Source organism: Morone saxatilis, unplaced genomic scaffold (genome assembly GCF_004916995.1).
Source record: "Morone saxatilis isolate NCDOM2014 unplaced genomic scaffold, NCSU_SB_2.0 Contig12, whole genome shotgun sequence".
NCBI classification, from domain to species: Eukaryota; Metazoa; Chordata; class Actinopteri; family Moronidae; genus Morone; species Morone saxatilis.
In genome coordinates, this window is record NW_023339674.1 from 22,078,822 (window position 1) to 22,091,220 (window position 12,399).

Below are 12,399 nucleotides of genomic sequence, written 5' to 3' on the forward strand. Positions count from 1 at the left end.
TGTGTGTGTGTGTGTGTCTAACACTGGTGCCATTGTCTGTCTTTGCCGTCCGCATTTCTTTCTGTATTGTATCATATCATAACGTAATCCCTGAACAAATCCTACCGTACAAGGAAGTCCACTCACCATTTATCTCTCCACAAGGACGTGGCTGTGTGTCTCACTCATTGTGTTTTATTCTCTGTAGACATGTCTATAATAGGATCTGGAAACAAGGGTGCATTACTGTCTGTAACACCCTGTGTCTATTTAATTACTTATGCTATTGTAGGATAACTTAAAGGCCGTGGACATGTCCTCAATCGTTTTGTGAATCACTTAAAATCTGATTGTTTATTTATTTAGTCATGCCTACTTAATGTTATGAAAAACCAGCTTTATAGAGGCTTTAAACTAACAATGACAATTCGCTGTCTTCAAGTCCCATTGAAACAGCGCTGAGAGCGTCTTTAGCTTCTATAAAGTGACATATGTCTGAGTGAAATGGAATATGTTGGAGGAGCATAGTTCCTACAGGGTGTAGTTTGGTGGATATGGAGTGATACAGAGTTGTAGAGAGTAATGAAGCTTTAGAGGACTGCCTGACTGACATTGTTAGCTCAACTGGTGGCGAAAGAGGGAGAAATTAATGAATTAGACTACATTATTTGAAAGTGTTTTGTACACACCACCTGCTATGATATTGCTCTGCTAGCTACTACAAGCTCATGTCATGTACGCTTTTATATAACGGACGGTGTTGGCCCCGTTCGATTGGACATACAACCATAAGTTCAGGATGAGTCATCAAATCTTTTAATGGATAACAGGAAAAGAAAAGGAAGTTTGATATACAAATGGTTTCTCTGGCATATATTTTCCATATAACATAGAAGAGAGAAATTGTACAATGAGTGAACTGAAAATGGTCCTACTACAGTAAAAATATTACTAAATAATTCTGTCTTGGATAATAATTATCAAGTATGGCAGCAGAAGTGTCTTTCATATGATTCATTGCAGCGAAATGTATTTTCCCTTTGAAAAGAAGTAAATGTTGGATAGACTGAACAACAGAAGAGCAGGAGGCGTTACTAAATGTTCTGGGTATTGTCATTTCAGTATGCTTGTAATTGTAAATGGAGAAAGACATTTCCTTACCAGGACAAGTCCTATTGTTCATATTGTATTTTACACAGACTTCTACTCCTATGGGACTCTTCCTTCCTTCTGCTTGTCTATGTTGATGAATTTAGTTTGTTCTGACAGTCTGAAATAGCATCTCCAGTCAGTCATTTTTCAGGGCCACAATAACAAGTCTGTGTCTGATTTAGAATACAGCAAAGTGATAGTGGTTCACTACCGAACCTCAGAGCTTCAACCGCTGTCCCATTTCTTCTTATCCAACTGTATTCTGCGTGTTGTGTGGAAAGCTGGTATTTGGAAATGTTTTGCATTGTAGCATTACACACATTACCACCTGTACCCATACAGAGCCCTCATGTTTGACTGTAGCTTAATCTGTGCCTGAGCATGTAAGGTGTCAGCCATGAAACACCTTTCTTTTTATCTCAGGGATAATGTTGGATAGATGAACGAGGATCAGGAAGCTGTCAGAACCTGCTCCTCTCTACAGGTGCGGTCTCTTTACAGATAGCACAAGGGGAGGAGCTTAGTTTATTTTGCATGCAGTGACTAATGTGCGATTGTTGGTGTAATGTCATTTGGGGCAGGGGAAGGGGAGAGGCTTGTCACACATAGGTGTGGTTATCTGTGGGAAAGCATCTCGTCCTCTTTGCACATGCCTCGACAACTACTGTAAACTCTGTGTCTCAACTTTGGTATGTCAAATGAGGAATGTTTTACAGAGTTTTTTATGTTTTAAATATCACTTCAAACTAATTAAAAACATATGCACATCAAAACCACAACCAGGGTGTCAGCTAAAGTTAAATTACACATTTTATTCTAAATTTGTTTAACACTTGCCAACACTAACTACCACATGCACTCAAACACTATAATTGTCCCACATCACCACATTGCATTTTCATGCATTCCAGCTTTGCTATTGTTATGCCTTGCTCTTTATAAAATCTAAAAGCTGTAATTTGGCTAAATGTGGCAAATTTTACAAGTTTTATTGTAGTTAGTAAAATGTCACTTAACTATGTATGGACAGCCCTTGATGGCAGCTTTTCTGTGATCACGGAAACAAACAAAGACAACACTTTATATTTGGACCAGTGCAAGTTCACAGAAACACGGATCATTTGAAACACCAGCTGCTCTCCTGTGTTGCTTTGGAAGCTCAGATGTCGCAGATGAGGTTTTCACATTATTTTGTCTTCCTCTCTAGTTTAGGTCATATAGGATTTTATTTAACATCAGGACCCCTGTAGTCTTGTTTGCCTTCTTTTGCCTTCCCTTGAGGCATTTACTGTGCATGCAAGCAACAGCAGAGTGAATCATAAAACTTTAGAAGTGAAGCTTGAAGTGTTTCATGGCATTTGGTTTCCCCCTTCTGGCATTTTTACAGAAGTACCACACTCACTAACATGCTTAATTTCTTTTCACTGGAATACACGTTGTCTATTGTAGCAGAAGGTGACTGCTGCTTTGTGTCCATCTTGTACTTGTTGCAACATCAAAAACAAGGTTTCCAATACCATTACACATCTACGTGACTATTAGGCTCGTGCAAAGGTTTGGTGCACAATCCAATTATACCTGGAAAAGCTTATTGGCCTAACTTACAGTGTACGCATTCAGTAGGGGTTGCAGTGCAGTGGCTTACATTTTCCGGTCTTTGTTTTTCTAAATAAGCCCACGTAGTATGTTTGGAATGCTGTGCACTGAATTCTTGTCGTAAGAAGATTTATTAAAATTGTTTGGGTCTCAGCTGAGGAAATCATTGTTTGTAGCCCTGTCTTAACTGCACCCCTCCGTTTCTTTTTGGTCTGTTCCATTGCCAAGGTGAGTTGACAGAGAGTCACTGAAGTAGATGTTAATAGGTTAACAGGAAGACGGTTTCAATCAGATCTTTTTGAACATTTCAGGAGGTATGTTAAACAAAATATCATTGTCAGACAGGTGTTTTTAGCATTGTTTAATTTTAGCTTTTTCATTAATGGAAAAACCTCCAGCCAGGCTTTATATGTGTGTTGTTTATGCGATAATCACCACTTTAGTGCTAAATACATTGTAACATCTATCTCATATTCAGTGGCCCACTCTCACCTCTAACATAGAAATATTTTGTCATCACATACCAGTGTTTAGGTTTGCTTTTTCCTCCTCAGAGCATGTCATGGCTGACATTACATAAACATTTTAATCACCTCACAACAGTTTTGAGTGTTTTGTGCATGTTTGCTTGTGCTATTAGATACCACACTTCTGTGGACTGTTTGTGGTTGGCGTGTCATTTTGCGGGACTACAGCTAATCCCGTCAATATTTGTTGTTGTTGCTTGGCTTGTGTTACCGTGTCTTTCACACTTCAGCTGTCAGACTGTTACAGCAGGTAAAGGAGATACCCAGCTGCTTGCTATAAGCAATTGACAGGTGTTTGTTAGGGAATTTACACCAACACTCTGAGACACTAATTGCCCATGAACTCTAATAATGGACAGTTTAAGATGCAGGACATGGAGGACTTCGTTATAGTGATGTTGTTCAGACCCTCACCCTCAAACAAAAGGTTTCCAGGTGTTTCTGGGCTGTGGGTCAGTGCAGACAGCCGGTGACTTGACAGCTGGTATGCCACTCAGCCCAGGAATGTGCTGGTCATTACATGCTGCTCACGGTTCACCTCTCTCACCCGAAACATGACTGGTTTGATTGTAGGGTCCGCTGAAGAGGGCCTTTGTCAGACCCTCAGGGACCAAATGGAATCCAGCGGCTCACCTGCAAAGTGCAGGTTAGGTGCACACAACCTCAGCATCTTTCTGCCTCTTACTGTACACGATTCTGCACTTGATTTTGCCAGATGTTATACAGTGGTAAATACATCCGAGCCACACATTGTATGACCCTTTCTCACGTGGTTTTTACTCTAGGAATCTCACACCTTGGTCAAATCAAAACTTAGTGAGGAATTTGTTAAACTTGTAAATAACGCATTCGCTGTAGCTCACAATGAAAACCTTGTTTGGACTGTATGCTTGATTGCTTCCTTCACAATAGATCACTGTGAATTTTATTGCCTTCCTATTTAGGTTGCAACTAGTCTTTGCTAATCTTCTTGCCTGTCACCAGACCTCTTGCTGTGCCAGAGCACTTTTTAATAAAAAAAAAAAACTTATTTGTCACTCCAGCAGGAGTACTTTTCCCCATTTATGTCGTTATCTAAGTGCAACTGTTGAGACAACTTTAATCTGTAATCCAAGTTTTGGATAAAGTCATGACCCTGAAAATTGGAAAAATGAAGTGTTTGTTGGACCATTTAATTTAAACTGCATGGCAGTTTGCAAGCTTGTACCATTCCAAAACAGAACCAGATCCTCATTAATATAGTGTAATAATAATAATTATTAATAATAATAGTTTTTTGATTCCAGAAGTCTCTTTTTGTTCATTTTAAGTGAGTGGAGAATTCAAACATGAGACTATAACGTCTAATGTAAAATCCCAGGCACCTTTTGTTAAATAGAAATACTTCATTTAAAAGAGAGTTTGATAACAATATTGTGTGTGTATAGATCTACGTTTTCAGAATATTTCGCCAAAAGATAGCAGTTAGACAGCTAGCACTGGCACATTTACACCAGTGCTGATCAGTATGCATTATCCTTGTAAATAAAGACAGTAAAAAAATTAAACCTGTTAATACAACCATAGAATACAACCATATGTGCTAAAGTCAGTAGTTCTAAAAAACTAAGTTGTATTTTCCATGTGTTGCTGACATCCCCGCTTGGGCAGTTGCAATGCTCATTACCCGAGGTTTTCAGGAAACAGGGTGCCCTTCCACCCTAGAGAGCAACCTGTTGCCATAGTAATGGTAGAAATGCATGTCTGCCTCACAAGAGGGGAGATGGGAAGAGAAGGGTCCGGCATTTCATCCCATCATTAGCATATTAGCCCCTTAGAGCCAATGAGACGAGGAAAGGTATGGGAATACTCCAAGGGGACTGGCTGTGACAATAGCCCTCCTCCTTCTCCTCCACTCTTCCACCCCCTCTCCGGGGTAAAACCCCCGTAATCCCAAAGGAAATCTCCCCTCCGTCCAAACTAATTCGGCCCAGAGAACTTTTCAGTCATGGCCATTCTGTGTTGAATATTATGTATTTGAGTTGTCGGCAGGTTTGTTTGGAAGCAGTGGATCAGTGTTGGAGTCGTGCGATGATGCTGAGCGGCATGTGTGTCTCTTTATTTTGGCTTGTCTTTGAAGTGTCTGTGGAATGTGGTGCCTGACCAGCACACGGTCTGACTGGTCTCACTTCCAAATTGAGCTCCAGGCTTACATTATTGTATGGTCTTTTGGATTACACATTTCTTTTTTTATGTCCATTTTGAATTCCTTCATCCAGATGTTTGGTGAGTCAAAATGAACAGCATTTTAATCACTTTTGTGTTTTAAACCTTTGACTTCTGTGTTTGAAGGCCGTCATACCTGCTACCTTTTGTCTTGTTGTATGTCAGTGAATAACTGGGGGACATATTGGGGCCTTCTTTGCTTGGTTTTATGACCCTAATACTCTGTTATTGTTTCGATTGTTCTTGTCTTATCAGTCAGTATGAGGTTATCCATCATTTAGGTTAAACCATGATCAGCAAGACTTAGCATTTCAAAACCAAATGCAGATTAATCTTTGAGGGACAGGCTTATAGGTAAAACAAAATCATCTGTGAATATGTGTCTTTACTATTACTAATTAATTGGCCATTAGTTTGTTTTGTGAGCTGTTTATTTTTGAATGTGGACTGGTTGGTACCGGATACATTTGAAGTGAGATGGGGCTCCACACTGATCACTCAGAAAACAATCTGTCCCCCTGCCCCCATTCCAGCCAACTGATTCACTTTCCTAGCATATCTGTGCTGGCCCAGCTGTAGCCCTGACGATAGGCCTAATAAAACCAGGTTCATTTGCATACCAATAGCAGGCGCCATGTGTGGCTAGCTCCTAGTGCCCTAGAAACACGGACTGTGAGGAGACGAGGAAGACTGAGCTCCATGCTGGCTTTTCTTTGTCCTCTAAATAGGCCTTAACTTTAATCCACAATTAATTTTGTGCAATTGTCCCACTTTTTTGAGCTTAACCAAATCTCTGTCTCAATCTGAAAATTCAAAATCTATACAATTAGTGTAGGGTGCAAATATAATAGCTTACGTTGTTAATTTCACCCAGTAGTTTGTTTTCGGGTTTCCATCTGAAGGAAGCTGTTATTTGGACCTCTTGTCATCAGATCATTGAAGGCCTTTAGACAAGGTGACTAAGGGGGCAGGACCTCTTGACCTCATGGCTTTGTAGAGCAAGTCTTGAGTCCGATGAGAACGTAAGCAAGCTAAGTTTTGTCTAAAACTCTTGACCAGTATAACACCAAAGTTTCACAGGTCCCTCTCAGCAGAACTAGTCACAGAGGTCTAACATATAATACATGAGGCTAACCGTAACAATTCAAAATTCCACTTAGATTATATGTTTCTTTGAAAGATGTCAGAAGCTGATGCATAAAACGTTACCAAAGGAAAAGTTATTCAGGAAATAAATAATCTTGTGGATGACGAATTTCCCTGTAACCCTCCCCATTTGAAAATTGTGCACACAACTACATTCATGCCACTACAGGTGTAATAAACGTCTACCAAAGCCCCTTGTGCCTATCAAATGATGTAAGTTTGAAACGATCAGGGATAGAGAGGCTGTCTGGGAGGCAGACAACAGCTTGGATTGAGGGGTGATGTGGCTGATCTGATTGTGTAAGAGATTCTCTGTTCTGTTAAGCCCCCATGCCCCATGCTGAGCTTGTGTTTCCCCAGGGACCATATGGCAAAGTCTGATCTCAACCAGCTCACCTCAACTACGTACTGTTTAGATAATGAGCCTAATGAAAAATGAGTAAAACTGTGTCTGTTTCACTCTGGAACTGACTGCGTTGTAGGTCCATCATATAGGGGTTTTCTCATATTTCTCAACTTCCATGGTACTCAAAACTGTGCCATCATGAGCATGCATTCGTCTGACCAGGAGAGGGGGCTATAACACCATGTATCAACAGACATTTACACTAGTGTAGACTGCAGATTACTGTCCTGTGAATTACGAACACTGTGATAATTCAGCTGGACCTGAAGAGATTTGGAGAACCTTTGTCCTGGTGAGATTTTGAGACACTGACCTCCCCAACTCACAAGGTGTTTTCTGCAGTGCTGTGGTGTGCACAAACTGAATGTCAGGTGGTGTTTGTACTGTCTACTGTGAGTCCATTCAATTGTTGGTGAGCTCTTAGTGTGTGTGTTCCTCCCCCTGCTGCCCAGGAATATGAAAATGGTGGATATTGTAACTCAGAAAATGCCCTCAGAGAATGACGTGCATGTGGCAAGAAGCTTTCTTACGAAGATTTTGCGAAGTTCCATGAGGTACGGTTCTGTGGCTTCATCGTAATCAGTAGTACCTATTCCTTTGTTCCACTTCCTGACCCCATAATCATGTTAATCATTCATCTAGTAATAACATCATCTTCATTCCTCTCATAAACTCTTTACCGTGGGTTTTTGCCTGCCCTCATTGGCATGTCTCTTTGGATTGTCTTGTGGTTCATGTCATTAGATGAATGAAATGCATCCCATTCGTAACTCATACAATATACTGTCTGTCCATGACATGTATACACATGTTTGTGTGTCTAATATTCAATATTGGTATTTAATTTATGTGTATGTCATTTATGCTGATATGTTCTGTACACCTTTTCCTGACACGCAATTCAGAGAGAATCGCTTTAAAGGGTATGTTTCGTATGCATACAAGTGTATAAAGTTTTTGATTAAACAGAGACGTTGATAAAAATCCTCCGAAACAGTTTCTAACTGTGAATGTTGGAAATCACTGCCTTCATATAGATGCAGTAAAACAAGTCCATTTTCTACTTGCAGTACGAGTTGCAGTACTAGCAACAGTATGTGTGCAAGCACATACTGTTTTGCATAAGGGGTTGGTCTCTAATCCAGCCTGTGTTTTTTTTTGCCCTCTCTGCAGGCGGAATGAACCCATAAGCAGGCCTCACTCCTGGCACTCCACCAAGTTCAACGAAAGCCAATCAGAGACTGCCAAAACGCAGTCTCCTCCCACGCCGGTCTGGCACACCAGATATGATGCAAGGTAACTCTTGGATCTTGAAGTTTTCCTCTTGAGTTTCAGTGTTAGATATCAAGCGTTTTAAATGAAAAGTATGTGATAATGCTTTATGCTTATAAGAGGGGTTTTCCAATATATTTACAACACTCAACACAGCTAACAACTCTAACCCTTTAACAGCTTTGATTTGGGTTGTTCTACTACAATTTCTATCTTGTCATCTGTTGAATTAAACTGTGCTGATACACTGCTAATTAATTAAATAAAAATGTGACAGAATTAGATACCATAATTCATTTTTGCAAAAGGTTGATGTTTTTATTTTCCTTTGCTTTAACGTCCAGCTCATCCTCAACTGATCTCTCCTCTGGCTGGGAGCAGACCAACCTGCGCAGAGTCTCCGACCAGTTTAGTTCTCTCGGCAGTATGGACAGTCTAGAACATGTCTCACACCCATACCCAGCGGGTCAGCTGTCACCTGCCAAGTCCAACAACAGTATGGAGCATCTTGGAGGAGGAAAACGAGACTCAGCCTACAGCTCCTTCTCCACCAGTTCTGGCACACCAGACTATACCCTCTCAAAGAGCAATGCTGCCTCGACAGAGAACATGCACTATAAGTTCAGTCAGTGGGATGCAGGAGGAAAGCACAACAATAGCAGAAACAGCCAGAGCCTGACTGAGGGAGTCAAACAGGACGATAGAGTGGCGTACTTCCAGATTCCAGGTGTTAGTGCAGGCTGCGAGGGTCCACAGGCTGAGGACTTGGCTGGCACCCGCCATTCCACTTCAAGTAGAAGCAGCTTTGGACCTGTTTGGCATGTCCCTGAAAAAAAGAAGACTGCTTCCCCCTCTCCTCCCCCTCCCCCTCCACCTGCACGCAGTGACAGTTTTGCTGCGACTAAGGTTCATGAAAGGGGGCTGGTCATAGCTCACCCTGAAGGACCTGAATTACATGCCCCCTGTAAGGCCTCCACTGAAAATCGCCGCAGCCACAACCTATCCCCGAAGAATGACAGCGACAGTTTTTACACTTCATCTGATAAATCAAATAATAACCAGTTCAACTCAAACAACCAGTACTCCTTGTCCAGCAGTGATGTCCATCAAGGCCAGCCCTACCATCACAGACACCATAGTGACAAAAGCACTTTTTATTCTCAGCCCTGGGCTACGTCCGTACCAAAGCCACAGAACGTAGGTGGCTACTATTGTAGCATGCAGGAACTGCCTACTAATGGTTCTGCACAACACCTTGGTCAGAACCAGAGAAGGAACTTAAGCACCTCCCTGTCAACCACAGCCACTGACCAAAACACTGACGGCAGTGGACAAAACCGATACTACTGTGTCACAACATGTCAGCCTGTGCAGCCTAACCCCCAGCCCTTGTCAGGAAAATCCGAGGACAGGAAAAGTGTCACAGGTATAGACTTGGCACAGACTGGAAATGAGCAGAACTCTCTTAGCCCACAAACAGTCACCAAAGTGAAGTATCATCTGCCCCAACAGCAGCAACACTCCTCACACATTAAAGACAGTAACGGATACAGCAAGCACCAAGTTACTACTGTGTTAGAAACCTCTGTACCTAAATCCAGCTCTGATGATAGGGGAGGCCAGAGAGGACACAGCAGACAGTCTGAACAGCGGAGGTCTCTCCCACTGCAGCATCGAGAGTTACCCCAAGACATCAGACATCACAACCAGGTGAGCAACAAGATCTGCCCCCAGGCAACCCCCATGCTTCACTCTCTATCTATGGATGCCGCTGGCCAAGAGCGAAGAGGCCCAAACTCTGAGGAGTTCCTTGAAAGCATGCAGATGAAACGCAGTGACCGCTTTGCCACCACGTTAAGGAATGAAATCCAGATGAGAAAAGCCAAGCTGCAAAAGAGTAAGAGTGCAGCTACCCTTCCTGGTACTGAAGGTGAGGCTGAGAACGATCAGCATATCTGGAAGTCCACTGAAAACACCACCCCGACTGCTGATGGCTCCTTCACCAACACCTACAAGGTTAATCTGAAGGAAGCACAAGCAAGGGTGCTCAAGGCTACATCATTCAGGAGAAAAGACCTGGAGCCTGTCTTACTGGAGCACCCTGCAGCTGAAGCCTTACCTAACTACCCATCCTCAGCACTGACCCGTAAAGATGTCACCCCTCTGCCAACGGTCTCAGAGTCTGTAATGAGTAAAATGGGGCCTGCCAGTGGTCAAGTAACTCGCATTGGTGGTCGGAAGCGTTTTCCTGCAGAAAAGAAGGTGAGGTCTTTCTCTGAGCCAGACAAAATCCATGAAGTTGGCGTGAAGGAAGATCTCCCTCAAAATGAATATGCAAGTTCCTCACTAGACCAGCAGAAGCTGTTTAAAGAAAGTGGGAGACCAGCTTTCCCCCATCACATTCCCCCTCAGAGCTATGCCGAGAACCCCACAGAGACCAAGGCTCGAGGTCTTGGCACAACCAGCGAAACAGAGGACACAATGAAAGGCATCAGGAGCAGAGAATACACTGACGAGGTCCAGGGAGGTCTTTACTCTGCACACAAGCTGTCCCTCTTAGACCAGCAAAGACTGGGCACCTTCGCTGAGTATGAGGCAAAGTGGAATATACAGAAAAAACCTCCAGAAACAAGAGCCTCTGGACGGTACCGCTCAGCTGATAACATCCTGGATCCAGGACCAGAGGAGAGAACCAAAACCACCTGTTTCCATGAGCGATCTCGATCATCTCCTTCAGCTGATATGTACGGACAGGTGAGGCACAGAGTCTGATTGTTTGTAATTTCAAAATGATTTGAACAAACACTTGGTTGAAATAATTCAAAGAATGAGAAGTCTCTTGGTTGTTACTTGTTTTAGTCACTTAAATGTTCTATACAGCACTCAATGTGGCTTTACATCTGACTAAAACAAACACACTGACTAAAGTAAAAGGAACAAAGGAAAGAGCCAAGTCAAATATTAATCCATGTTTGTTCATATGACACACCCTTAACTTAAGGAAAAGAGAGGGGCATCAACCCGCTGGTTTCTTTTTTCACTATTGAAAAACCAGGAAGCTGCAATTTGAGTTGGCTGGAATAATTAACAAAAGACAAGAACTTGGCTCTTTGGATCATTGGAAGCCTCTTTTCTGTGGATTCTTTCAATGGTTTTGCATTAACGGATACTTTGTTTGTTCAACTTTTATTTACAGAAGATTCAAGTTCCTGCAAGAAAGTCAGAGACAGAATATTCCCACACAGAGAGTAAACCTGCTGAACCGCTCAACGCCGCTACAGGGTCAGTACATTTCCTTTGATATATTCTCCTACTACACCACTGTCTTTCGCTGTGGGACTACTATCTGTGTCCAGTATGCAGTGCAGTATACAAAAACAAAAAATAGTACCTTTGCATTTAATATTCGATTCTAGGGATTGCCCATGGATAATCTTAAATGTTCTCAGAGGGAGTAAACTAGTAGTATTATAATTATAATTTGTCTTTGCTCTATCTATTATTTTGCACCAGTGTTTTTATCATTCTATCAGCGTGAGTATGATATTATATTTCTACTCCTGAGCTTTATCAGTGAAAGAGGGCAGTAAACTAGTAGAGGAACAGTGAAGTCTTTATGATCTGTCAAGGCATACCAGTGCCACTGCCTTGGCGCAGCTGTGACAACATAAGTCGTCTCTATGGCTGTGCTTTGTGTCATTTAGTGGAGGCTTACTGGTGTAGGCGAGGAATCTGAGCATGTCTGTTACAGTGAGGGTGAGCCTCTCTGTCTGAGAGCAATGGGGACCCGAGTTCAGGGGGCAAGCCCGAAGGCAAGAAATTATCATTGATAAGATCTGTTACTTTGCATAATTAGATTTTCTAACTAGTGGCATGGCTCTATGGATGGCGATGTCAGTCTGTCAGTCTGTCAATGTGTCCACCAGCCTGGAGTTGTGTATAAGCCTAAAAAAGGGTTAAAATACCCTCACAGTGATATAAAGCTGACTGAAGTGGTTTTGTTACATTGGATTAAACCTCCCTCTTGAGACTGTTTGTTTTATGGGCAGGGTAGAAGTGTTTACAGGTAACGTTGATGATTTCATGTGATCCTTTGATGATCCCGTATGAAGTCCC

General features: G+C 42.1%; 1 protein-coding gene across 1 annotated transcript in view; it reads left to right on the forward strand.

Moving 5' to 3' along the window:
- shroom2a (shroom family member 2a) overlaps positions 1-12,399 on the forward strand; it is a 31,148-nt gene that overhangs the window by 11,111 nt on the left and 7,638 nt on the right. The window contains exons 4-6 of the mRNA XM_035653625.1: positions 8,185-8,307; positions 8,628-11,037; positions 11,480-11,565. Coding sequence (XP_035509518.1) covers positions 8,185-8,307; positions 8,628-11,037; positions 11,480-11,565 — 2,619 coding nt within the window. The remainder of the gene's footprint in view (positions 1-8,184; positions 8,308-8,627; positions 11,038-11,479; positions 11,566-12,399) is intronic.